The sequence below is a fragment of the Necator americanus genome, chromosome IV (genome assembly GCF_031761385.1).
Source record: "Necator americanus strain Aroian chromosome IV, whole genome shotgun sequence".
In the NCBI taxonomy this organism is placed as follows: Eukaryota; Metazoa; Nematoda; class Chromadorea; order Rhabditida; family Ancylostomatidae; genus Necator; species Necator americanus.
Genome location: NC_087374.1, coordinates 25,079,467 through 25,107,426, shown reverse-complemented (window position 1 = coordinate 25,107,426; position 27,960 = coordinate 25,079,467). Strand labels below are relative to the sequence as shown.

General features: G+C 42.0%; 3 protein-coding genes across 6 annotated transcripts; 1 reads left to right on the top strand and 2 right to left on the bottom strand.

Moving 5' to 3' along the window:
• Positions 1–3: 3 nt before the first annotated feature.
• On the bottom strand, positions 4–9,681 carry RB195_002621 (uncharacterized protein; the record flags this gene model as incomplete). Of its 2 annotated transcripts, none has more annotated exons than XM_064199971.1 (8): positions 4–135; positions 4,678–4,817; positions 4,901–5,002; positions 5,052–5,132; positions 7,774–7,912; positions 7,970–8,062; positions 8,841–8,954; positions 9,532–9,681. In XM_064199971.1, 8 exons carry the CDS (start codon positions 9,679–9,681, stop codon positions 4–6), a joined length of 951 nt encoding a protein of 316 aa, XP_064055852.1. The 2 variants fall into 2 exon arrangements, with proteins under 2 accessions (XP_064055852.1, XP_064055853.1); XM_064199972.1 differs by having other exon boundaries at positions 7,798–7,912.
• A 4,501-nt stretch (positions 9,682–14,182) lies between these two features.
• On the bottom strand, positions 14,183–16,727 carry RB195_002620 (uncharacterized protein; the record flags this gene model as incomplete). 2 transcript variants are annotated; one of them, XM_064199969.1, is made up of 6 exons in its annotated part: positions 14,253–14,282; positions 14,589–14,668; positions 14,728–14,802; positions 15,619–15,674; positions 16,151–16,227; positions 16,698–16,727. In XM_064199969.1, the coding sequence occupies 6 exons, from the start codon at positions 16,725–16,727 to the stop codon at positions 14,253–14,255; spliced, it is 348 nt and encodes a 115-aa protein (XP_064055851.1). The 2 variants fall into 2 exon arrangements, with proteins under 2 accessions (XP_064055850.1, XP_064055851.1); XM_064199970.1 differs by lacking the exons at positions 14,589–14,668; positions 14,728–14,802; positions 15,619–15,674 and having other exon boundaries at positions 14,183–14,282.
• A 177-nt stretch (positions 16,728–16,904) lies between these two features.
• On the top strand, positions 16,905–27,335 carry RB195_002619 (uncharacterized protein; the record flags this gene model as incomplete). 2 transcript variants are annotated; one of them, XM_064199968.1, is made up of 14 exons in its annotated part: positions 16,905–16,991; positions 19,852–19,974; positions 20,032–20,100; positions 20,156–20,248; positions 20,314–20,400; positions 20,479–20,616; positions 21,624–21,706; positions 21,771–21,876; positions 21,938–22,018; positions 22,078–22,174; positions 23,633–23,681; positions 23,770–23,788; positions 23,820–23,833; positions 27,230–27,335. In XM_064199968.1, 14 exons carry the CDS (start codon positions 16,905–16,907, stop codon positions 27,333–27,335), a joined length of 1,152 nt encoding a protein of 383 aa, XP_064055848.1. The 2 variants fall into 2 exon arrangements, with proteins under 2 accessions (XP_064055848.1, XP_064055849.1); XM_064199967.1 differs by lacking the exon at positions 27,230–27,335 and adding exons at positions 22,985–23,085; positions 26,610–26,712 and having other exon boundaries at positions 23,770–23,833.
• Between the last annotated feature and the right edge of the window lie 625 nt (positions 27,336–27,960).

The window sequence follows — 27,960 nt, the reverse complement described above, 5'->3', positions numbered from 1 at the left end:
CATTTACAGGAGCCTTCTCTGGTTATGTCTTCTCATGGAGTAGTAGTGAGGCCGTCGTGAAGCGCTTTCACGAATCTCCCGTCCAAGAGACTTGCAGTTTAGCCTTTGAAACTGGTGAATTGCTCGTTTGAAACCCTGAAAACAGTTGTTGCACAAGGGATTTAGGCAAATGGCAAGTACCTATCGAGTAGGGTACATGGAGTTCAGGAGATTTTCGTAAGAAAATCCAGTTAAGAAGTGCAAGCTAGCTTCAAAGAGGCAAAAAAAGAAGAAACATCATGATCAGAGTCAGAAGTACGATGAGTTTCTTGTTTCTCAAATTTGACCGAGCGTCAGTGCGGGATATCTCTCAATCAACTTAATGACAGTGTACCACGATTTTGACGTGGACCGGAAACCACAGCGAAAGTCTGAGTTCTTATTGTAGATTACAGAAACATCGTGGCTCCGCTCATCTTTCTCTAGTCGTTGTCCTAAGCAACGGCGTAGGAACCGCTTTAGTTCCTACGAGGTGCGTTAAAACGCGCACCCTTCTACAGGCACTAGTTCCTTCAGCAGGCTGTTCATTGTTTTTAGTCAAATAGGCCGGTGAAGATGCATAATTGATCTTCGACCGCTTGCACGTGGGTGGGTGCGGCGCGCGTACAAGGGTAGCGCGTTGCAAAATCGTAGGAGAGAACGAGGCCGTCTTTTACGACGATTAGAAAAAAATGAGCGGAGGCATGCTGGTTTCCATAAACTGAAACCCTAACTCTAGACTTTTGCTGTGGTTTCCGCACTACGTCGTCGTACACTGTCTTTACGATAAGTAAAATATGGGAGAAATAGTGGTTTCTCGTATGGGATCATATTTATAGTGCGAAATGTTGAAATCCATGCATCATAGCTAATCCTTGATAGGCGTGAGAGAAGGGCGAGTACCTCATAAGAGCGATCACGTATTCAAAATCTATTCACAGTGCATATAGTTCTAGAACGCCGGAACTGTTAGAGGAGCAAAAAGTGCGCTAGATTCGTTTTGTATTTTGACTCCCTCTTGGTGATTTGCTCGAAGGCAACGTTTGTGGAAAAATGAACTTATTTTTCGATTTTACTTATTTTACCCACTTTTTAGAATTTTTTGTTGGATGTCTTTTCGCATGTTGACGGACTAATTACTCTTAGGGGTACTGATCACTCATTTTCCTCTGATCATCTGTGAGCACAGTTGCGCTTTTTCAATATAGTGCTTGTGCGTTAGATTCCGGTCCTGCCTTGGAATATTTCACGCTTTTCAAGTCCTTGTTGCTGACCACATGGAACAGTGCATCACAAGGGCATCTGTGGAAAACATTCGATTGCTCGGGTCGAACGAATGCGATGAAATTGAAGGGGAAATTACATTTTTAAAAGAACGAAGCAATCTATATTAGCAGTTGAGTATTCGCAGTATTACCCTAGCGATGGTCGTATTCAGCAGACACAAAATCCATACGGACAAAGGGTTCTCGTGTCGAGGAATTCTGGCAGGAAGAATTGAAAGGCCTGCAAAACTACAACTTGCTGAAGTTAACGTTAGGATACCGTGATCAAGAGCACGAGTCGTCTCAAGACTGAAGTTGTGCCTCATTCCATGTGCGCTGAACGCTGGTAACGTCGATCCTTCCGCGGAAGTCAACATCTCTTGCTCTGTTCCCTGCCCTTCCATGCCCCCTCAGGCGCACACGTACACCTGTGGGTTTGTTTTTGACCGACCTTTCTTTCGAATGCGTTTATTTCTAACTACACAAGGTAATTTTGACCATCATATTTTGCTCCGTATAGTTCCTGCTTTCGCCTTGTTCGTTTACGCCACGCTACTTTCTTTCGCTTTGATATGCGGTGCAAGAGTTCTGGTCAATGAGAATCCTGATATCCAGAAACCTGTTTGCTTCCGTTGTCCTTTTTGATGTTCTTTCAATTCGATTAGAAGCTTCTGCTAGTTAAGAAACCTCCATTTCGCCAGGTAACGTGTGGAAAGTCTTGACAAGATTTTTACAAGGACTGGCGACAGTTATGTTTGAGATTTGAACTTTTTCCTATCTAGTCAATGTCATTCTTCGTGTACGCGGTCACCTTTCAGACTTTGGAAAATTGGAGCTCTGGGACGACAATTCCCTCTTCGTTTTCTTATTTTACTGGTGACGAACCGAGCCGGGGTTGGCTAGATCAAAGAGATCGAAGTAGAAATCGTGGATGAACTTTCCATGCTCATTTTAGCCGCAATAATTTTTGTACTTTATGTGCGACTTTCGATAAACCTCGGCATGTTAGTGCTTCAATAATTGTTTTCTTTAGTAGAGCCGTACACGAGGTTGTTATAGTCCTTTATTCGTGGCTAACGTTTCGGCAATATCTCTTCTTCATAGCCTGAAAAGGGTGAAATCGAACGTGACTAATCCGATCAAACGCTTTATCCGCCCAACAAAGAAAGTCCTACGTTAACCGTTAGGCCTCATAGCTACCAGTGGAAGAAAACATCGTACCTTAGGATCAGCTGACTATCCTGCCACTGCTAGATACCTGATGTGAGGTGACTAGCGCAATCAAATATCAGCCTTAAATAAGGCGCGAGTTCCCGCGTAATGGAGAGGCATTCCTCCTTGCGATTCATTTTTGGACTCTTGGAGTGGATCCAAAAAGCCTCCAGAGCCTTGCGCGCCGCAATGCTAGGTTCGCGCGCCAAAATCGTGATCTTAACTTCAAAATCTTCTCCGTTATGACGCCGCACCCTGTGACCACCCAATGCAGTGGAGTCACATGATTTCCTTTTGCCGTCCAGGTGTTCTTTGATTCGAATACATAGTGGTCGGTAGTATGAAACATGTTTCGCACGGCCACCTCGGTTTGCACTGGAAGAGAAGAAAGACGAGAATCTATCGAGCTTGCTAGGAAAATTGCGGTCAGTAACGGCTACACATCTATGCGGTCTATCACAAAAAGAGCACAAACCCGAAATAAATCTGATATGAAGAAAGTACCCTTTTGTGTACCATTTATTTCCGATGAGGTTAGCGCTGCTATTCGGCGGTGTCTGAGGAAAGCTAAACTTGAAGAATCTGTCGCCATCGTGGAGCTCCCCCTTAGTAACCTTAAGCAAATACTCACTCGTAATCGCCTATATGATCGTATTTGCACGACAGCGGAGTGTAAAATATGCCTGGATAACAACGAGGGTGATTGCATGAGTTCATGTGTTGTTTATACGATTTGCTGTGTACAGTGTGGTGACGAATACATAGGAGAAACAGCTAGACCACTATGTATTCGAATCAAAGAATACCCGGACGGCAAAAGGAAATCATGTGACTCCACTGCATTGGGTGGTCACAGGGTGCGGCGTCATAACGGAGAAGATTTTGAAGTTAAGATCACGATTTTGGCGCGCGAACCTAGCATTGCGGCGCGCAAGGCTCTGGAGGCTTTTTGGATCCACTCCAAGAGTCCAAAAATGAATCGCAAGGAGGAATGCCTCTCCATTACCATTACGCGGGAACTCGCGCCTTATTTAAGGCTGATATTTGATTGCGCTAGTCACCTCACATCAGGTATCTAGCAGTGGCAGGATAGTCAGCTGATCCTAAGGTACGATGTTTTCTTCCACTGGTAGCTATGAGGCCTAACGGTTAACGTAGGACTTTCTTTGTTGGGCGGATAAAGCGTTTGATCGGATTAGTCACGTTCGATTTCACCCTTTTCAGGCTATGAAGAAGAGATATTGCCGAAACGTTAGCCACGAATAAAGGACTATAACAACCTCGTGTACGGCTCTACTAAAGAAAACAATTGTTGTACTTTAGTTCCGAAAGGAAAAGGCTCGTGCAGCTTTAAGAAGTATTATCTTGGCAGTTTTTGTAGACTACACATCTCCTGGTAGCTTTCATGCTCTTGTTTTTCTTTTCTTCATTGGTCATGAAAATCTCCGCCCAACTTCCCCCAGTCGTCGAAAAAAACGACGTGGAAGGCGGCGTTCTTCCGTACGAAATGAGTCACAACGCGCCACACGCGCCGCGTCCACGAGCGAGCGGTCGAAGACTAATGAGGTCTTCTTAGTAGCGTATTCAAGCAAAACCAATGAATAGGCTGCTGAAGGGGACGTCGCGTGCAGAAGGGTGCGCGTTTTAACGTACCTCGTAAGAACTAAATCGGTTTCCACGACGTTTTTAGGATAACTTAGTGGGATTTAGCGGGTCACGTTCGTTCCCGTAATCTTCTGCTCAAACTCTACGTTTTCCCTGAAGTTTTTGTATCACGCCAAATTCGTGATACGCTGCCTTTAAAAAGGAAAATTAGTCGTTTTCACAGCAAGAGAAAAAAAGCAGGAAGCGTAGGTGGATCTTGCAGCTTTATGGACTACATATATTGTGTTGGTTCCTTCGCTTTTCTCAGCTCTACACCATGACATTTTGCACCACTTTTGATGCCAGGGTAATGGGTACTGTTCACTGAGGCTGAATAACACTGTAAAGATCTCCTTAATTGGTTTATTTTGGCTTTGCTACGATCTCTTGCGGGGAATCAGGAACTTTAATGTACTCTCACTCATCCTTACTTATCCCTTATCTCTATGTTGGATTCTTTTTGAATTATCGTGAGTCGGTCATAACAGCAGGAATCGGGAGCAATGTGCAGATAAGCCTAACGTGAAAGGGCCATCACCTTTTCTTTTTTCCATGGAAGTATGAGATTCGCAACGAGTTGTCCGTCATTGTTCTTCGATGCCATCACCAAAAATCTACGTTCCACCCCATCGGTAACATTACAGGGACATTCCGATGAATCCGACGACAGTCGTACATCTGAGTGAGGATTCGTCACCATTCCTATCTTTCAGACCATTCACAAAAAGTTTCATGAGATGAGAGAACTTGTCACTACCTACCTGTGTCATCTATAGATCTCCGCCGATCTCCTTTCTTCAGACTCCTAGCGTTTCGTAGACTGATATGAGTTCCACTAACAGCGTCTACTCGAGCTTTTACAACTGTAAATTGATGATGGATCCCTGTTGGTGAAGAACGATATTTCCTCACCTAGTTGACTGCGACAGAAGTGGTCTACGAGATTCTCATATGTTCCGACCTGACTACACGCTGGGCAGCTGATGTCCCGAGCTGAAATTGGAGACATTCGCCGATTGATTGATATGAACAGAAGATGTAAACGGTTATTTGCGAATATCAGTTAGTCCGGAAATATGCGTTGACCCTGCAACATTTGGCTACGCACTTATTATGTTTACGATTAAAAAAAGGGTATTTTCCATCTTGTTTACAAAGAACTATGGGCAGAACCTTTCAAAATTCTTTTCGCTCCGCCCCACGGAAGAAAAAAAAGAGGAGGAAGTTTTCCAACATATTTACGTGGAAGAGAATGTAACTAAAATAACTGCCTGGTTGCAACTTTAAAATAAAACCAAATAATAGTGCTAATGAATATAGCCAGTAGTTCTATATGATTTTATGTTATGACGTTATGACGTGCTATTACAACACTGTGGCAGAAAGAAAAATTCTGCAAAATTTCGAAAAAGAAAAATTATTCATGGTATTCAAGAGAAACTCGTAAGTTTCCTTGAATACCATGCCATGTATGCATTTCAACACGGTTTCAATGTGCAAAACGTATAGCATTTTGCTAACGAAATCTATTGTTTTTTCATTGCTATTCCATTAGTGCTGTTCGTGTTTTGATATGCTGCTAAGATGAGGTTAAGAAATTTCAGTTATGCTCGGCACTAATAATCGGTAGCGCATGTAACGCAAAACTAATCGATTTATTCATATCACACTTTTGTAGTCTTGTATGACCGAGGTAGATGTGAAATAGAGATACTGTACTACATATACATACAATCAATAAAAATTAACCTTTAATCGAGTTATCTCAACGAGTTTAATCGAGTGCTCTCAAGGTAATTGCTGCTTATGTTTGATTCCAGTTTTTAGAGACTGTGACAGGATGACAGACGGAATATCAGCGAAAATTTTGGCGAGTTGTTCAATTGGAGGTTTTTTTGACATCAGTTGTCTGTTGTTTGGGGATTGAATGCGGCTGACTTAAATTTCTTGGCAACCAGAGCTGGATCATTGGATAGAACAGAGCACCTTCTTGAAATAATCTAATAATAATAATCAGTCTGCAGACGATTTAGAAAGTCCTGTTCTGTCCCTGTTTTTGTCGGAGAGGAGCCGCTACAACCACCCCCCGTCAGTACGCGATTTTTTCTTAAAGCTCTAGGTGTCTTTTAACAAATTGCTCAGGTGTCAGGTGATTTTGTGATCACAAAATGATGGGGCGGTACGTCTTCCCCTTGCCGCTGTTATAAGCAGAATATTTATGCAGTAGTAGTGGTAACGTCTATCCCTTTCACAAAACCCCTCTAGCTGTTCCAGTCAGAAACCGGGGCAAGTGTTAAGGAAGCGACACCTCATTGCTCAAATCGAAAGCAGTAGCTTTGAGCGAAAAGACTGCCGATTTGTAACTGGAGACAGCTCTCGGCTCAGCTCGACGGCTGACTGTGATTGTGTGGATTGAGCGGAGTGCAGATGAAAGGAAGCCGCCATCTTACCACTTCAAAGCCGTGCCGCTTCACGCTCTCGCTATTTTGTTGCCCCAGGCGGTATCCGTAGTGAACTTGGCGAGTTATCAATCACCACCTTTTTCTACGCATGTGCTCTACGCGTGGAGTTCGTAACGCAAAGGGACACAAGGTTCGCGACGCAATTTTTGCGTCCCGTCACAAAACCGATGGGTTCCGATTACAGAGCTTTTCGGTCTCAACAGCTGTCGATGAAAAATTTGTCGTTTTCATAAAGCGTTGTTTGTTGTTGTCTTTGCGGAAATCTTTGTCGGCACTCTTTGCATTCTTTCTGCTTTTTTGCCCTGCCTTGTTAACGCTCCTCCTGATCACCGGAAGAGAGAACAAAATGGAATGGGCCTAATTAGCGTTGAACTCACCGGCAAAATGGTGTAATTCCTCTGTTGAAACTCTAACATTGGATTTTTCCCCTGAAAATCTGATCAAAACTAATCCAAAAGTAGACTGTCGTTATTATTTACTAGGGATTTTGGACGGGGATCTAATGGTTCTTTTTTTTATTTCAAAAGAATGAACGAGATTTTTTTCTCGATATTCCGTGTACAAGAATTCCGAGCGAATACTAGCGCAGCGTTTTTTTCTTGTTTCGCTTTTGTGAAGACAGTAATATCTAGCGGAATTTAATCCTTCGCTCTATCTTACTGTGGTTTTCATATCTTTGGAAACGTATAAGAGTTCACCTCCTCGAGAACTCTTGCTTCTATCAACTGTCGTCGGCAAAAACCGATCATGATAACTTTCAGCGCACCTTGATTTAGTTGTTTAGAGATTTTTCACTTTTATTGTCCTTTCTGGAGATGGCTCTAGTGATGCAAAAACCGTCTCGCTTACTTGCAATACTGTGAATCACAAACAGGCAATCCATTAAAGATGGATTGGCTATGTGAGGCTGTGGTTTGTTCATAAGTTCAAAAACTGAAGTGCTTATATAAACATATCGGCCAGACGCAGTGCTCTCGCAAGGATTATCGAGGAACCAGCTGACACCAGAACATGCAATCGCGACGTTTCTTGAACTCTCATCTAATTTCTACCAGTAAAACTGAGCCATGCGTGTACAATTTGACCATAGCACATAGTGGTGGTGAAAGGGTGACATAACTATAGAGAACGCTCGAAGGGTTAGCGAGGAAGACAATTAGAGACTAACTGACCGTGCATTGGGCGTGCCAACTTGCCTTGTTTCTCCGTATTCATCGCCTTGATACACATATCATTGTCCTCCGGATATTTGTCGCATGATAGCATTTCAGGCCATGGGAAACCGTACACGGACATCCTACCCTCGCAACCCTAGAGACTCGAAATAGCTTCCAAGATCACACTTCGAAGATTTGCAAGTGAACCTACTTGCTTTACAGCTTGACACAATGATCGACATGGGAGAATTTCCTTATCCATTGTTGGAAGACAAATGGGAGCGAACAGGGAGCAAAGGAAAAGCTGAACGGATTAATTCGACCTCAATAGAGCTTAAAAAGGACATAAGTTGAAAATAGAAGTAGATGATACAAAATAGTATGCGAGTTGCGATAATTGATATAATCCAACAATTTGAGAAAAACTGAAAGACTGAGGAGAATTGTGAAAAATCGCTAAACACCAGCTTCTACTTTCCGAAATCACTGGACTGTCGTAATTTGGAAAGAGAATATATTTGAAAAAAAAAGTTCTCCTCTCACAACTACTTCAATTTCAAAGTAAAATAATTTCATGTGCAACAGTGTATGAAATCAACTGTGGCCTTCGATATTTTTCCATGCAAAGATGTATTTAAATTGCCGTCTAAGCGTTGACAGTAAATAAGCATAAACGTCCTTCTTCGGGAACGAGTAATTCTGAATAAAGTTGCAGATTGCAGAGCAGGGAGAACTGAGAAAAATTGAAGGCAATGTGATAGTAGAAAAAATTCTGATAGCAAGCAAGTTGAAAGGAAACATCCGATTCCAACAAATTATACACTGATTGAAAGAAAACAAATATTGAAAAAGCAAAAAGGGATTTCCCGCACCTCTAATGAGGAGCAAAAAAAAATGAAAGAAAAAGACAATAGCGCAGCGAATGAAAAAAACACAACACTTTGCTTAAAAGCTTCGGAAAAAGCAAAAAAAAAAACACTTTTTCCAGCACCTGCAAGCCGCAAAAAATAACCAAGCATGGATATTTATCGTATTTCCATGGTCGTGGATTTTTGCAGTAATTTCTGAGTTGATCACAGTACCTGTGTGTCCGGGTGACAATTCAATTGCAACAACGACTTCCAGTCGCTGGATTGATGGATAGCTTCATTAATGGTCTCGTGCTCGAGAAGATTAGGAAGCCGCATTTGAGTGTACTGGAAAATATCAGAATCACTGTTTGTTCCGAATTAATGTCAATAAACACAGGCCTTTGATTTTTATTTGCCTTAGGGCTAAGTGAGGCACATAAGTGTGACTACAGTATTCCCTTTAATTGCATTTGAGTAGAAGCGAATGCCTAACTTCTGCCCCAGGCTTGTTCTTCTAATGTGCCGGAAGCATGCATGGGTGCGAACTGATCATTCAGCTGGAAATGATTTTTCCGCTTTTGCTAGACCCCTTAACATTTAGTTTCTGATTCAAAATGGCCCAACACTTTTGTTTGGAGTTGGAAAAATTTGTATTCGAGTACAAACGTACGTACAAAAATTGCTATTCGAGTACAAACGCTAGAATTAGCAGCCACAGGCTAGGAGGTAATGGAACGAAATGGACGCGAGTACGACTCCAAAATAAATCTTTAGACACTGTTTTCTCGAGGTTGAGCTTGTCTGCTAATTCCAGAAGACTCGATATGATGCGAATATTAACTACAAGGTGTTAATGCATATTTAGCACGGAAGGGATTAGGAAAACATGCAGATAATTGCGGAGAACTGCGTAATCTCACACCTGCATGCCGTAACAAATGGTAAGATTGTGTGGTATGGGCACGCAGCGTGGCCCTACAGGCCGTTCCGAGCTGAGCATCCATGAATCGGAAAGATAGGCTGAGTTGGTAGTTAGAAGAAGGGCGGCGAGAAGCAACGAAACACGGGACATTGTAATGAGTGGATTGAAGCCACGCCTCAGTTCTTGGCCAGAAGGAGGTGCGAACGTGAACGGACAGCGGAAGTGAACGTGCTGCACGCAGTGGGACCATTAGGGTACTCTTGTACTCACAGAGCACAGTTTTCAACCAGGTAGGACTGTACTGAGCGTAACATAGCGACTAAACATAGCTTTTAAAGGAGTTTGAATCGTTTGTTATTGTTTCTATTATTAATAAAGGCCAATAATTGACAACCAGTAATTAATTGCTCTCAATTAAAAATGAATATAATGAATAATATTAATATAAATAATAAAGTAAATAATAATTAACAATAAATAATGACAGAACCTATGTAGGTACTTTTCAACTAGGTTATATTAATATTTATTGCGTGGATTAATTATGAGTGGAAAATCAGTAGACTAGTCGAATGCTGAAAGTTTGTAGAAGGCAATAATAGGACCAAGTTGAGTAGATTGTTTGGTGAGAAGATGTTTGAAAGCACAGAAATTACATGAATAATAAGGAGAAAAAACTGCTCACAAACAAAATTATTATTAAAGATAGTGCAGTCAGTGTTCGAAACCTACTCGAGATCAACATGATCAGAAATCTTATGCTAGATGACAAGAGAAGAAAATCTAAGACAAGGCCAAAGATGCACCAACAATGCAAACAAATGCAAATAACGCCAAGTGTTTTCCGATGTTTCTTTCGTTTTCAACTAGACGCTTACCAGCTCATGGACATGAGGAAATCATCAGACATCAAATTGTGAAGATGGCTTCTAATGACAATTTTGGTGGGCCGGCTGGATATCACAGTCTTCTAGATATTATACGCTTGTAAATCCTCTCTAAATCATTTGTGAACGGATATCTTTAGTAAGAAATAATAAAGCACACATTTAAACCATTTTCCTCTCCACACAGTCAAGCTTCGTCGCTATCGTAAAGGATAAGAGATGAAGTGTCTGAAGTTATCAATCCGTTTCGGATGGCTCATCACGTTCACTTCAATTCAGAATCGTTTGAGGTTTACGAACGTGTAACTGGCCTATACAGTGACTTGCAGTGGCTAGCCGATATGTCAAGTCAGTGTTTTTATCCTCCCAGACACCAATTTATCGACCCCGGAGGGATGAAAGGCTTGATGAGCACTAGGGCGGATTCGAACCTCCGATCGATTGTGCAGTCGAAGTGAAATCTCTTACCGGCTACGCTACACTTGCGTACATAACTATGTTGATGTTGATGGTGCTTTTTGCTTTTCCGAGGTAACCCTAACATTAATTATTAATTAGTGTTAATTAATTATTGATTGAAGAAGTAATAGAAAGAAAGAGATTTCTTTTTTTCACTTCTGCACACATCTTAGATCCTTTTTCTAAATTCACCACACAGCTTCCCTTTTAACTGAATAATTATATTCTGTAAAGTAAAGAAGTACCCGCGTTGCTTAGGGCTGATCTGCTTCTGGCAAGCGCTGAACAATGTTGGCGAAAATGGCGAGAAAACTGAAAACGAAATTGAAATTAAAAATTGGAATTGTGCACGACTAAGATTCATTTAATAAGAGGATCGAAACAAGAGTAGAAAAGGTGCAGAGAACGTCGGTTCTGTTCTTTGTTTTGCTTCTCCTTATTGCTTTTGTTCCATTACTTTGCAATATACAAATAAATAATACACATATATACAAATGCATATATATATATATATATATATATATATATATATACATATATTCGCAGTATTTTTATAGATGGGGTTCCTCAGGTTTTTCGAAGGCATTTTTTGTTTTTTCCTTTGATCTGATCCCGTTTCTGTAAACGACTGCAGTAATAGTACACAGAATCTAATGGTTCTCTAATTCAGCGTTCGGGATATGTTGGCTTTCTTTCCACTAGTAGGTAGCCGTATTTGGGACATTGTTTTTGAACAAGGCAGAAAAAACGCGATAATAAATAACACCTATTGATCCATCAATCGGACGCTATAGTTCACCCTACGAGGCAACACTTTACACTTAAGTGACTGACAAAATGAAACGTATAGTGTATAGTATAACGTACGTACGTATAGTGTAGTGTACGTATGTGAACGAGTGGTGGAATGAGGGATGTATTCCCACTTGTAAAATGAATGGAATTTATTAGTACTAGTAATCAGTGGATTTATTTCATGAATCCTGCTAATTGAAATATAAGAAATTCTTAGTGAAACTTGAAATAAGAACGATTGCCTCCGCCTCCAACAGTGTTCTGATCGAATGTAACACGGGTTGAGGAGGCGAACATAAGCAAATCTTATGTAGAAGGACCATAATTTGGTACGATTGCCAGGAACAGAAGCTTTTTTTTAGTCTTTTTTTCTGCTTTTCGTCGCATTTTACTCTTTTCAGTGGTCATCGTCTTTCTGGAACGGAACCTTGCAACATTTTGATTCTTGCCGCTCTGTCTTTTCCTTCGAGCTTTCTATTACATTGGCATAAGTGCGAAAAACTAGTTTTTGTCTAGTTTTTCTTTTGTTTTATCAACTGTTTTCTACTTGTTCAATGCTTTTGCATTCGTCTTTCCTCGTGCTATGAATTTTTCCACAAGTGCATGTCTAGGGACTCCAGGTCCACAAAAGAGGTTCAGAAGGAATCGTGCACCTTCAATACATCATCAATCACATCATCAGGAAAGAATCGCCTCGTTTGGCAGTCAGAGGCTTCCGATATCTGGGGATATTGTATGGTTTAGCCGTCACTTGTAAACTATTTCCCTATTCTCATCTGCTACTGCCGCAAAGCCAATATCGAAATCCTCCCGAACTCGTCCTTCAATTGCAGCACAATTAGTGGAATATGTGTATTGTTTGCACATTGCAATTTATTTCGCGAATAGTTAGCCAGATATGTGTTCTTTCAGTTATTCCGCTAAAACTTATTCTGGTCGCATGTTTTGAAATGGCCAACATACGGCTCAGTAGGTGCCGATCAAGGTTGAAAGAGGTTCGTTTAGGTTCACCCAAAGATGCTAAAACTCGTTTATCGCTCCTTGCCCGACCAGTAGTCCATTTTTTCTACACAAGATAAATCGAAGAGTTAACCGGAAGAATGCTGGATTTCTTCTCTACTATGCCTTTCTTTGGAAAGATTATTTTATGCACTCCACCGACTGCGTTTGTTTGGTGATGCTCATAGTTTCCTAGCCTACGCTCCGTAATTGAACAAATCCCTCGTATCTGTTCGGCTGTTTCTCCGTTAAGGTGAGCAATCAAGCAACCACCTCTGATCTTCATTTTATTCAACTGCTAATTATCTTATTAGTTTTTGGGATTATTGTCAGCAGAAGGTGATAAAAATCCTCCACAAAAAATTGTCGCTGATTGCAATATTTTTTAACATATACATGGGCACTAATAACAATACGGCAGAAGCAAATCAGTAAAGACTGCCTAATAACAACACTGAGGAGCAAAAGAATAAAAGAAATAGAAAGAAGGATAATAATGAAAGAAGATAGCAGGAAGGATCAGAGCACGTAGTACTGTGAGAACGTGCACGATCAGAGATCGAAAAACGTTAATGTGATCAAAACAGCACCAATTCGTTGATTTTTTACGACACGAGGTACCATTAGTTTCTCTTACAAAAGTGCAGCCCAAATAAACCTGTGGATGGTCTCGTAGAGGATTTTACTAAAAGAAGAAAATCAATTTCATGATGAAGATTGCATGATTGATTACCTCCTTGCAAATGAAGCGAAATGAAGAGCCATTGGAAACTACACTAAGGACTATTTCTCTTCAAATCAATGATTATTGGAAGGTTGCGAAAAAGGAGAGTTTTATTGCTGAGTGAGTGAGTCTTACATCTTATGCCAATCTGCTACTTAAATGAAGTGAAAGAATGACGTATCTGGCGTATAATGGCGCAACGTAATCGGCTTGCGTTGTGCCAACGCGTTCCGTTCAACTGGGAATCTTTTGCGTTCACGAACGCCTGTCTACCCTACAGTGACCTGCAGGGGCGAGCCAGTGTGTCAAATCAGCGTTTTTATCCTTCCAGACAAGTCTAGCACCGATTTATCGACTCTGAAGGTAAGAAAGGGTTGGTTGGCTCTAGAGCGGTTTCGAACCATCGCTCGATCGTGGAGTTACAGCGGAACCTCTTACCGATTGCGCCACACCCCCCCCCGTAGTTTTAAAAAATAAAAAAAATTTTTTTTAAAAAAAAAAAAAAAAAACAAATGTGTTCAAGTGGGTGAACGCGCCTGCCACCTCCCGTGCCCTTTTTCCACTCGGCACACGCTACCTCTCCTTTCCGCCGTTTTTCAATCGAAGACACATCGCGCTCATTGGATTGAACACATCTGTCATGTGTGTTAACTATAAATGATAGTTACAGTGCTGAAAAAAAGCGGAGGAACGCAAACTGTTTATTGGCTTATCGTTACTTCAATAAGTGGGCAGCGGATAAGCAGTGACTTTACAAAACATTTTCTTCTGCGACGATTTCATGGTGTCATTTCACTTCTTTTGTCTGCATGTTCTTGTGTATAACAGCTATGTCATACCGAATGTCCTTCAGTGCCTTACGGTAAGCAGCCAATTCTCCTGTAGATCTGAATGGCTCATTATTCGATGGTTGTTTATTTCATATCCACATTTGGGTTTTAACTCTGCTGTTTTGAACTTTTTGTGAACTTCAGTGCTCATTCTTTCTTAGGAAGCGGCGCATTTTTGCGGCAATACCAACAAATTTCACACTTTTTTCCAGACATTTATGACTTTACTGTTCATAGATATCTTTCAATCAAATAATGACCATCATGATCCGCTACGTTTGTTCAACGTCTAACTAGACTGTCGATTCCACAGGTGCAAAAGAACTATGACGGCTTCTCATCGCAAAAAATGTAACATCTCACCTTCCAGCTCTTTCCTATCCTCGAATTTTCCTCTCCTGGATGCAGCTTCAGTGCCCGAAGCGAATGGTGGTCAGACGGCGCTAAGTCAGGAGAATAAGCAAGATCAGATGCAGTTTGGCTGAAGCGTAAGAGAACTGACCATGGTGTTTACGCTGAAGAGACGTGTTACATGTGGCCGAAGCAGAAGTCGCTGCAAGGAGCAGTCTAAGTGCATCTAGAAGAGCAAAAATTCGATAATAAGAAAGAGTTGGTAAGTAAGATTTCGCGCTTCTTCGACTCGGAGCTGTGGAGTTGTGGACGCCTAGAACTGATATTTTAGTTAAGCGGGCGACATACGTAGCGGATCATGATGGTCATTAAATCGGAATTGTGTTAGAGGATTGTAAAACTTGGTTCAAGACATTTCGGGCCAACTAAATAGCTTAAGGAATGGAATCACGGGATTAAAATAACTCATAAAGACAGAGGTGACATAGGCAACATCCAGTTGACAATAGCTTCTTTTCTTTTGAAGACATTCGTAGATTTTGATAATTTCTGGATAATTTATCGGACTTTTAAAAGTGTGTTGTGATACAATTCCTATTAACAGATAGTATAACTAATTGCATTTCTGAATGCAGCAGTTCTGTTTTAGAGAAAGGAACCCTATGTATTATTTTGCTGAAGCGCTAATAACATATTCATTTTGATTGTAATACATGTTCTCCGAAAGTTTGCAACCTCCAGGTTTTTTTCTTCAAAGTCGCGTTTAGTAGAAATTAAATTTATTGTTAATTATTAGTATGTTATACATAGAAAAACACTCACCAGTGAAATGGAATTATTTTTACCGCAAAAATGTTAGTCATTCGATCAGTTATTACGGTAATAAAGAACAAATTCTTCCACAAATCTTTGAATTCCTTTTGGGCTCAGGTAAGGGTACCAATTCAAAACGTTCATCAATATGAACTCTAAAGATGAAAAAGCCTGCAACACAATCGGAATCCTGGACCTGCAGTGCTGCATAGTCCCTAAGTTATCTGACTTTGTAGTTCGCTGCTTGTTATTGGATCTTCAGAGCTTTTGGGGATTCGCTTATTCCTGGATTTGTAGCGGTAGTTTTTCATTCTCATTGTTGCTGTTAATAACCCGATACCCATCAACCTTTATCATATACCGCAAAAACCTTCACACTTTGAAAATTTCTTTAGCAGTTGTATTTATGTGGCAATGTCTTGAGGACATTTCATGTCTTCAACACTGTGCTTCTCTCGGTTTGGTAAAAATTAAAGACAAAAATTATTGAAGATGCTGACTTTGAAGTCACTTTGAAAAGTGTTTCAGTCGTTGCAGTAACCAAGGACTTCCAACATGAATTTTTGGATGGATTGTGTTCAATCGGGTGATCGGGTGTACCCGTCGCCTCTGCGCAAAGGTATTTCGTTGTTTGACACTATTTCCTCTGCCCTGACCCAGTCAAAGAAAGGCGTAACGCGCACCGCAGTTTAGCACCTTCACTGCTGCTACTGGATAAGAGATGCTCGTACCTGCCTTCGGATTACGAACTGCTTACATACCCTCCTATCTTTTGTTCCAGAGCAAGGATGAGTTGAAGAGCCTTTCGAAGATTTTCGTCGGTTTTCTTGATGTAAAACTGAAATATGATGTGAGACAAAGCGATGAAGTGTGCAACTAAAAATATGCTCAGGTTATATTTAAAAACGACTTGAGTCCCGGCGAGGGCCAGTAAGCAGCTATCAAAACATGGCACAGAGCAGCATAGCGGTTAGGATCGAGTGGGACCCTCACTAGCATCACTCATCGCTGCAATCCGAGTAACACTGGCGATCGTCTCAGCTCGATCTCGACCGCCAGCCCCGTCATTGCCTCTTCAAACGCTGCTGTTTGTGAAGCTTCACCGAGTTTCAGATCGTTTTAGCTTGACAATACTTCAGAAACCCCGCCGCCCATGGCAATCGTGACCAATATTATCTATGGTAATTTGGTCTTTTTCATGGGTCATTGTGATAGTACAGTCGCCTAGGCAGCAACCATTCCTGGTAACAATTTGTATGCGTCAGCCTTGGTCTTTATCGCCGACGGAGGAGTAGCCAATAATCTTACCTGCAGCTCACCAATACCGTAGAAATCCATTTAGACTGCTATCTATTGTAGTGAATCGAAGAAATGAAACACACCTCAGATTTTCTGGTGGAAGGCATGGTATCTGCCTGATAGGCGGATGAGTTCACTATAAAAGCTCCCACAAAGTGAGGTTGTATCATTCACCTCTCACTACTTCAGCGGCTTGGTGAAGGACCACAGCCAACCATGGCGCACCTATCTCCAGGTGGCGTGGATTACTCGGCATTCCTCAAGCGACACCTCAAAATGAGTAACGTGCTTAATGATCGACATGTAAGTTAGAATTCTTGAGTTTGCCTCATCCAAATCCGAAAAGCTCTGAATTCTCAATCTTTTGACATGCTATTTTGATCGAGTCACTGAGTTAGTTAGCCTACACAGAAAATTAGTGGATCTATTTGGAAATCGGATGAAATCAGATGAGAAGATGTGATCCAACCCCAGCTATGACTCACTTACGCTCCAACATCGAGCTACGAAGAAGAGGAAGTCGAAGCTTTCTATATGGACCTGGAGAAGTTCTACCGAGATGATCATTGTACAAGGTCATAATTGGCGATTTCAACGCCAAAATCGGCCCAAAAAGAACGCCTGAGGAACTTCACATCGGGACCCACAGCCTTCAATGGAATGGACAGGTAGAGAGGCTCTCCGATTTCATCATGACGACTAAGACCACCAGTGGGAACTCGCAATTCCAGAAGATCATTTCTATACGTTGGACGTAGGAGTCACCCGGTGGAGGGTACCGTAATGAAATAGACCACATCATCGTCAGCAAAAGGTTCTGCCTGACGGACGTCGCTGTTGTTCGGAAGTTCTATGCGGGATCGGACGATCGCCTCATCCGAGGAAAGATTTTCCTTCACAAGGATAAAAGAGAAAGCCGCCAAGTTCAGAGAGCGTTCCAGAACTATCATTTTGAAAAAAAAAATCATCAAATTTCTCCCGTCCCAGAACTATATTTAAAAAAAATCAAATACCAGAAGTATCATTAACTGGGATCTCTTGGCTACGCTAGACGGCTTCTGGGAAGATTCCGTAATGGACAACATCGACGAGGATTGTGAACGGCTCGTTGAACACCTTCACGACTGCACAAAGAAGGCTGAGAGCTTTAAAACCACTAAGAGACGCCTGTCTCTTGAAAGTCTTAAGCTGATACGCTAGCGTGCAGCAACACGAGCCGCAGAGAACCAAGAATTCACATCCTAGTCCGCAAGAGTTTGCAGAGAGGCGATAAAGGAAGACCTTAGAGAGAGAAGAGCAGAAGAGCTGCAGAGGCGGGAAAAAGCATCCGCCATGCCCGTTGAGACTTCGCCAGTCGCAAGGCGGGGATGACTGCTCTCCGGAACTCGAAAGGAACAACCATTGCATCGAGAAGGTGAATGGGCAAAATCATCTACGACTCATACTCTTATCTCTTCGGCAGCCTTGTCTCCTTGCTTCTTCACCATCCGAGGGGAAACAAACATGTCATACCAGAGAATCTTCCGTGCGAAGTACGACATGCCATCAAGTCGGTAAGAAATCGTGCGGCATCCGGTCCCACCAGAATAAGACCAGAACACCTAAGGAACCTTCCGCCAACTCCTTCCGAACTCATCAACACCTAAAACTTAAAACAGAGCTTCCGAACTCATCAACACACTGGCGAGGCTCTTTACACGTTATCTGTCGGAATGCAAGCTTCCTAAACAGTGGAGGGGAAGACCAGCAAGCATACCATGTTGTTGTTTTAAAAGGGAGATCCACATAACATTGGCAGCTATCGCCCAATCTGCTTAGTGTCCGTCATCTACAAGCTTATTACGAGAGTGATCCTTAATAGGATTGAAAAGTCTTGGATCGATTGACCACATTCACACTGTTTCGGAACTCATTGTGGTATCACGAGAGTACAAGGTGTCACTATGTCTCATCGTCATCGACTTGAAGAAGGGCTTCGACTCAGCTGAGACGGAAGCTGTCATGGAAGCCTTCGACACCAAGGCATCCCTACTCAGTATATAAAGGTACTTCGAGAGTTGTACAGCACCTTCATGACCAGAATTTTGCCATTCTACAAGAATATCATCATTTACGTGAAGAGGAGCTCCGATGGACTCCGTGAAGAGCTCATCCAAAATATTCACAGCCACCCTCGAGAACGCAATGCGAAAGTTGGGATGGAACGAAATGGAAGTGAAGGTTGATGGTCGGCAGCTACACCATTTGCGCTTTGCTGATGATATCGTACTGAAAACAACTAGCATCAGCCAAGCGGAATGAATGCTGGCCGAGTTCGACGAAACATGTGGATGCATCGGTCTTCAGCTGAATCTGCAAAAAACGATGTTCATGCGTAATGAATGGGTTTCTGATGCCCAATCGTTCAAGGGAACGAATATATCCGGATGTTCCAGCTATGTATATCTAGGTCGGGAAATCAACATGATGAACGACCTGACCCATGGCTAGGTGGGCAGGAGGAGACGAGCGGGTTGGGGAGCATATAAGAGCATCGAGGATGTAGTGAAAACGATCAGGAACACCTGGCTCCGTGCTAACCTTTTCAACATCATGAGTATAGCTATTCCTACGACGGTGAAGTAACTTGAGTAATGTACAATTTCACAAAAAAGACGAAAACGAGAAAACTATCAGTGAGATAAAAAGTGGTCCAGAGAGAGTGCACTATGCACACACTAGAGTAGGGTCAAAACGAAATGAACCACCGGTGGGGTTGCGTGAGCGCCTGCGCTCGAAGCGGTGTGGTGGAGACATCATAAGACGGGAAAGCGACCAACTGAGTTATAGTCGGGTGAAAACGACATGATGCACAGTGCATTTGCGTAAGTGCTCGAATCGGCACTGTGGAGCCAGCGGTTGGAAGCGAAGTGAGACTGTCGCAAATTGCACCGATGAGTGGTGTCAGCAAGGGTTCCAGTGCGCTCTTAACCGCAGCGCTCCACCGCACCGCCTCGAGAGAAGCCGCGTACGCAATTGTACCGTACTTCATGTCGTTTTGACTCTACCATAAGTATCGATGAACCACATTTCAATCTCTTGTGAGCCCTTTTGTAATAATAATATGAGCTAACAAAGTGACTTGTCTTGTAAACAGAATTAGTTAGATGCTCTTTGTTTGCAGATCAAATACACCGCGGATGAGTTGAAAGACGTCATCAAATGCAGTTTAGAGCTGTTAAAACAAGAAAATACGCTCGCAGAAATCAATCCACCCATTGTGATTGTGGGGGACATACATGGCCAGGTGGTTCGAGCTAGATTTTGAAAAAACAATGCTTAATAATTTTGACTGCGACTTTAGTACTTCGATTTGCTTCGCATGTTTAGCAAATTTTCTGAAGGTAATCAACACGGCAGCATGAGAGTGAAAGTAGGTTTCTAAGCCAAGTTTCCAATGAAGTCGAGCGTGAGCTCATAATTCTTAGTACATCTTTCTTGGCGATTATGTGGATCGTGGTCGTCGGTCAATGGAGTGCGTTTGCCTTGTACTAACCCTAAAGATTTTGTTTCCTCGGAAGGTAAACCAAAGTAACGCCAACTTCAGTATTGTAAAGGATCCCCAATTATTTGACTTCTACTTTAGTATCAACTCTTACGAGGCAATCATGAGTGTAAAGGAATCAATCGTGTGTACGGATTTTATGACGAAATCCTTGATCGCTTCGAAAAGGTTCTTGTTCTAGTAGAATTTCCAAAGACTTCTTTTCCATTTTTTTAAGTTTCACCTCTATTGTTCTATCCTTTTAAGGAAGAAGCTGAAAGGCTGTGGCTCGGATTCAATGAAGTGTTTGCTTGGCTGCCCCTGGCAGGTCTTGTTGGAAAGAAAATTTTGTGTATGCACGGAGGGATATCCGCCTACTTGAACTCGTTAGAAGATATACGTAAAGTTGGCCCCTACGAGTTAACTTTCTTATTCCTCGTTCTAAAATACAACTAGATTGAGATTTATGTGCAGAAAAAGGGAAAAAAGACTGTTTTATTCGAATGTCTAAGAAAGCCATCAATCCCAATTTGTATCCATGTGACTGAAGAAAGACTACTAAAGGCATCTTTTTTTCTGTCTGTATCAGTTCATCTCTGAAGTAACCACCATATAGATCTGTCACGATTATCTCGTTACTTTACTTTTTGACGTATGCTGGTAGTGTAGGGGATGTGCGCAACTGAATCGATAGGTGTCGCTGTGACTGTACGATCGATCAATAGTTCGGATCCGTCCTAGTGGCAACCAAGCATTTCACCCCTCTGGTACCGATAAATTGGTACCAGCCTTCCAGCCTTGTTTGGGAGGAAAAGAAACATTGACCTGATAAAACGGCTAGCCCCGCAATTCTTTTTACAGACTGGTTACGCGTTCGAAAACCTGAATCGATGCCGAATTGAAGTGAACGCGTTGGAGAACTCGAAGCGAATTGATTAATGCCGGACACTTTATCCTTTATTGGATGGATGGGTAGAGAGTAGTGATAGGAAGTCACCACCACTGCGCAGTTGATGCTAAGATACCTCCCAAGCCCAACTAGGGTTCTGCTCGTTTTTTTTTTGGACAAATTATTACCGTATCTGTTTGGAAGGATCCCGATACTCACAGTACCACCTGTAGGCCCACGCCAGTCACTGGATTTAATTGATTCAGACTTGAAATGCACACAAGGTGCATTTTACAGTCTTTGGTTAACGCCAAACAGATATGTGTAAATTTGATAAAACGGCAAAAGATCGTCTAATTTTGGTATTTGAAGTTTAAGCGTTGCAATCCAGTTACGCCCAATCGCCTTTGAAATACAAACTCTATCCTCCTGTGGTTTTGCTTAACAGCTACTAGAAATAGCTGGGAACAAATAGCAATCTGTAGATATGTTTTTTTTTTAAAAATACTTAAAGTCTTTTCAGATTCCACGACCACTGGACGAGCCAAATGGGAATCCTCTTGCTATGGATCTCCTTTGGGCTGACCCTATGTTAAATATTCAAGGGTATCTGTCCCCATAATTTTGATTCCCTTTAACCTTAGGGACTAGCATGTCGTGTTAAATTTAGTTACGCACCAAATACAGTTCGTGGCGTTGCCACATTTTTTGGAGAAGATGCTGTTATACAATGTTGCGAAAAGTTGCGGGTGGATCTCATAGTGAGGGCTCATCAAGTAAGCACCAACAGCTCATTTTTCTGTTGGAAAGCAGATTGAAGTATTCTCTTCATCTTAGATGATGATGTCAGGATACGGCTTCTTTTGTAACAGAAAACTAATCACCATTTTCACAGCTCCTCGATATCAGCCGGAGGCGGTACTTTCTTAGTGCTAAATGGCGTAATCACAATTCATTTATAAATGTTTTCTATTCAGAACAATAAAGGTGCCGTCGTTTACGTCGACAAACAAGGTAAAATTGGGTTCAAAGTTTTATCGCCTCTTGAGCAAGCACCTGGAGATCAACAACAAGGTAAGCGACGGAGGAAGACACTGAATATTGAGAGAAAATATCACATCTAACAATCTCTAAAAGATTGCTGGCGTTCGTAGTAACCAAGAAGTAAGCTAAGCTAAGGAAATGAAGACGCCTCATTTAGTGATGGTTCCTCAACTTTGCCACTTTCTGTCTTTTTCGCGAGAAAAAAGTTTTAACTGAACGGAATGCTTGTCCAGTGAAACTTTTAGTCAACGCTTTTCACATATTAAGTATGGAAGAAGCTTCTTGGAATGGTGGATCCATATAGGTAGGCTTCGTCGAGCGTCGTAACAGAACGAGCGGTGGTGACGACGAAGCTGTCGACGGTTGAAGAACAGTGTCAAATCGAATACGTTCAACAGTTGGTTGGTGACTGTTATATCGTCTCATTCCGTGGCTGACTGTGTCGAGTCCCGAAATCCACAACACGAAATACATTGGACCTCCGGTTCGTCGGATGATGATCCCAGATGCCCACTTTTCTCTTCGTATTACGATATTCCGGCGTAGACGGCGTTGTCGAATTCAAGGAACGACCCCATGGTGGGGAAACGGTTCTTCCATTCTGGTGTCACGTGGTCCTTCGTTTGTGTCAACACCTCTAGCGCTGTTGATAGATGGCGCCTCAAGAAATTTTCAGCGGATGATCTTCATTTGATTGATCTGGCCCAGAAAGGTGCACAGATGAAAGGTAAAGTAAGAAAGCTTTAGAGTGTCTGGACTGTTGGTTCCTGCTTCTTCAACTTTGCGACGTCTTCTCTTGAAGATGTCCACAAATAATCCAGAAGAGCCATTGTGTTGCAGATGGAACTCCGATGAGCGATACGCGTAATTTCACAGAAACGGCAGAAGCAGTAGAACGATGGAGATGTGAAACAATAGGTCAACGTCCGCGCCGAGTGTTTGTGAGTATCCGAACTGCGCGGAAGTTTTCTTCATGGTGGCGGTGGTTGCGGATGTGGAAATTGCACTCATCCGCATGAATATGGCCCATTTGGACGGGGTAGTCTGGACGAGGTAGTGGTTTCCGTCGAGTGTTGCGGCAAGGTGCGCATGTACTCGTGTGTACACGGGACCGTCGGGTTCGGTTGGGAGTGTAGCTCGAAGTGATTCGTCATTGCGTTCGCGTAAGTATAGAGTCGAAGATTGGCGTGTTGTGTCTGAACACATCCTTGAGTGTTCACAATATCTCTGAGGGAAATTTCCGAACTCTTCGTTGGTAGGATGTCGTTGGTAAATCGCGCGTAGTTGGCGCAATGAGCTTTTAAACATTGAGGCGAGCTCTTGCGGCTTCACCAAGAGTTTCAAACAAAGGAAAAATTTCTTGGGCGTTAAAAATCAATGGGAAAAGGTAGACAATATTTTTTGGTGAATTATCACTGAAATCAAATTACGACCTTTTGACCGTAATTTGGGAAATTTTATGCATAAGCAAGTTAAAATTGTTTCCAGATGATGCACCAACAAAGGTGGCTGGACCAGACGATAAATCGTTCCGAGTGTATGTTTATTTGCAGCAAATTTTATTCACCTTTTGCATAAAATTACAAGTAGGTCTCGCTTGGAATTTAAAAATCCGTTCTTTTCAGACGGAAAGGGCAACACCAGGTCACCGGAGGTGCAGGAATGCCTGGTGCAGGATTACCTAGATAAGTAAGCTATTTTTTTTCAAAACATAAAATTGTTAAAATTTTTACTAATTTCTAAATTGTATTCTTAAAATTGTCTAGGACACCATGTTTTTCTTATTACCAACAGTGTGAACTGCTTTGCTATCACAAAAACCAACCTGTCAGTTGACTAGTATGTTGTGCTGCAATCAGCGATTTAAATTTAATTTGATTGCAAGAAAGGCACTGATCTGATTTCACCGTTGGACTGAAACAGCACTTAAAGGCAACATAGCAGGAATCTAAAGGAATCAGTCGAAAGGGAAACTAGAGATGGGGTTGTAGATTGCGGGATTAGGGGTGGTTCCGCTCATCTCTCCCTAATCGTAGTAAAAAAACGGCGTGAAAGACTCCGTTTTTGACGACGATTTCAGTTGCAACGCGCCACCCTTTTACACGCACCGCATCCAGCTGCGCATCGGTCGAAAGTCATCGAGTTCTCCTTGACTTCCTATTCAAGTGAAACCATGAATAGATTGCTGAGGGGACCCGAGCGCATGCATAGAGGAGCGTTCTAACGTTCCTCGTAGGGAGTAAAGCGGTTCTCACTCCGTTTTTACGACGACGAGAGAGAGGTGAGCGAAGCCACCTCGGATCCTGCAATCAACGACCTCAACTTTACCCGTGGATTCCCTCACCACATTTGATTCGGGGTATGCTGCCTTTAAACAATCAAGCGAACTTCTGAGAAAGTGTTTCTTCATCAGGTTGGTTGCTGTATCTAGTTGTAGTCGGAACGACCTAGAGCTTCGGGCGGTTTGTGTGAGTGGCTACGATCGAAATGGAGCGATTTAGCTGGCGGTTGCGATCGGTTGGGACCACCGCTAACCCCACTAATTCCTGCAGTCTGAGTTGCCAGGAAACCAAAGGTCAACCCCGCGTTTGCGCAACTACTCGGAGGTCCAGGTTGTCCTGATCCGAGTATAACAGTAAGCTATATATAAATTCAATCAGGCTAGACAGCTGGATATTTTACTTCGTTCAAAATCAATGTTGTATTTAGATTCTGAAATAAGTCAGGATTTGTCATGACCGAGAAGAATGGGAAATTTTTTATATACTTCTATTTTATTGGATTTGTTATTTCCTTCGTTTTGCCGCGTTGTCGCACTTCGAACCTCGCACGCAGCAGAATGGGCGGCAGTCGATGAGGTGTTCTCAAGTTGACTATGCGTTATCTGGCTGTCGATGTGAGAAATCCAGCGTATGGATGATAATCCTAACCTAGGAAAAGGGTCTCTAAAAACTGTAAGTAGGACCTCAAGAAATCAAGGTCGCATCGTTCAATGAAACAAGAGAACCTTCGACGGGAACCGTTAGCCTCAAAGCGCCCTTTCAAAATACTCTCCAAACCCATGTCTTTGCAGCGGAAGAAGCGCTCACATTTTTCAGTCATTTTTTTTTCAGATGAAGATATCTTTTTTGAAACTTATTGACCACGCAGAACAATGTGCCAGATTCTTCTCTGACAGATCCTGAAGTTTCTATAATTGAGCCTCTCATCTCGAAGTTGACGATGCTGAGATGTCTCCAGGACAAAACAGGGCTAGAGATGTAGAACACGAGTATACGCGCCTTCTCGATCGAGTTTTTTTTTACGACGTACTTAATAACGTGACACTTCTGCGTGTGCGAGAGCAGCTGTGGGTCCCACTTCTATCAGCAAGCGAGAGAAGCTGCGTCAGCAGCCCATTCATTGCCTGTCTGCTCGCTGACGAAATGCATGTGCCTGCTCTCGTAGACATAGCACGTTATTAAGTCACTCGTAGGGAGATTCAATCGGGTTACAAGAAAGGTTCCAGTGCCATTTTCAGGACAATTAGGAGAATTGAGCGGAATCGCGTGCATACTCGTGGTCTGTAACTTTTCTTAATCCAACATAGTCAATTTCCAACATAGTCAGTGAAATGCTGACTTCAGTTGAGTTCCCAAATTCCAAGCATTTCACCCCCCTGGCGTCGATAAATTGGTACCGGACTTGTTTGGGAGGATAAAAACTCTGAGCTGGCACATCGACTAGCACCTGCAAGTCATTGTAAAAGCTAAATAGTTACGCGTCCGTGAACCTCAAACGATTCTGAATTGATGGGAACGTGGTGGCGCATCCCAAGCGGACTAATTAACGTCAGACAGTTCATCCTCTAACTGCCATCATAGTATTATTATGGACTATTAAAATCAAATTTCGACACCAAAAGTTATCTACAATCACAGTTATTTAGATGATCAGAAGAAGGGCCGCTATTGATTGGAAAGTCTTATTCTGTCAGCAGCTGTTGAAAAGTTAAAAACAAAAATACTAGTGCTTAATTTTTTTGTGAACTATATTGGGAGGCGATCGTGAAGATGTTCAATGTTATATTTTCAACAAGATTGGTGAATATATTTAGTTTGTAAGGTTTGCAAATGAGAACGCGAAGTAAACCCTTAAAATCCAGAAGTCGGACGAGTCAGTGGCTCACCATTTTGTCCATAACAAGCAGATCTTAACACCTGACCGAGATATGAAGTGAAAGCAAACAATGTAGATAAGTGATCAAATTGTGCAACAAAACAACTGTTTACACTAGGAATAGCATAACCTTGCTGATGAATTTGGTTATTGAAAGTATTGTTTCGTGTTTTGCTGCTGGTTTTACGCTTGGCGCTGTTCCGCTGTAAGCGCAAAACCAAAACAAGAGCTATCCTTCTGTGTCTACAGTGTACTTCTCTACAAATCTTGGTCAATCATCCTACACTAATTGAACAACTTCTTCCAGAGCGTATGCAATTATGGTGATGGAACTATGTATGAAGAGTTCTACAAATATTTCATCCTCTATTCCTCCGATTGTTCTTAGTGATGTCGTCGTGCCTTTCTAGCGATAGTAAACAGTGCTTAACTTCTTCCAGTCGTTTAAATGACCTTTCCTTCAGTTTCACTAGAAGAAACTCGATTATCAGCTCTCAAATATTAAAATTATAAATGTACAGGGAACACTTTAAAGGCATCACCCCACGAATCTGAGGAGGTACGGATTTCAGGTGGAGTATTCGTATTCGGGATCGTAGATTATGGACGGACATGTGGCTGGCGCGCTCCAATCGAACTCACTGTAGAAAATAGCGCGCCGGACCGCTCGAAGCCGTATCGTCCGGGCCGTTTTTTACGGCAATTAGGAAGAAATGGACAGAATCACCCTTCTCTCCATAATCTACGATCCCGTATACGAGTTTTTTTTTCGAGTACTCCACCTGAAATCCGTACCAGCTCAGATTCGTGGGGTGATGCCTTTAAAGAAATTGTGATAAAAATTTGAATGTAGTGAAATTTCCCCGAAAATTCAAAATAAACAAGAAAATTGCGGTATTGAATACCTGACGAGATATTGTTTTCTAGGAAATGTCGCGACCTTGAAGGAGCAGTGCAAATGATTGATTTGAAGATATTTTTGAATGATAAACGTTTGGATACTAATAAACTCATGACTCGTATTAAATTTTAATCAAAACAATGCTGTAAAACCACACAGTAGTGTTTGTAAACTAATCCAGACTTGTTGAATGTATAAAGAAGATTTACAAGAATTCTTAATAATGTAACTACCTTTACAAAGACATGTGGTTGGAAGAACATTGACAGCGGATCCCTCTTCTCGGATCCTCCCTGATGATAAAAAGGTTTTTTTGTTGAATATTACATGAATGGTTTCAGATTCTACGTGCATTTAACCTTTTAACGTCACATCATTGGTGTGACTCACTCAAAATGTTCGTGAACGCTAGTAGAAGTTTTTCCGTATTCCTTCGATACCGTAAAAACTTCAAAATTTGTTCCCAATTATAAGTTCTAATTCTCTCTTCTCGCAGCAAGATGTGTTAAAATGAGAATAACGTAAACGTTATTACCGCAGTGATAAAGATAGTGTTTACTTTAAATCATGTAAACAGTTAGATACCATTTGTAGCGGTCTCCAATTGCTGAAGGAATGTTTCGATCAACAGGGAGGAATGCGCGGAGAAACAGACATGCGAGCGAGTAGATGATATATGATAATTAATTTTGCGACTAAAGGAGTACATAGAGGCGCAACGCAACGCACGTGGTTTCGCGACTATGAAACGATTCAC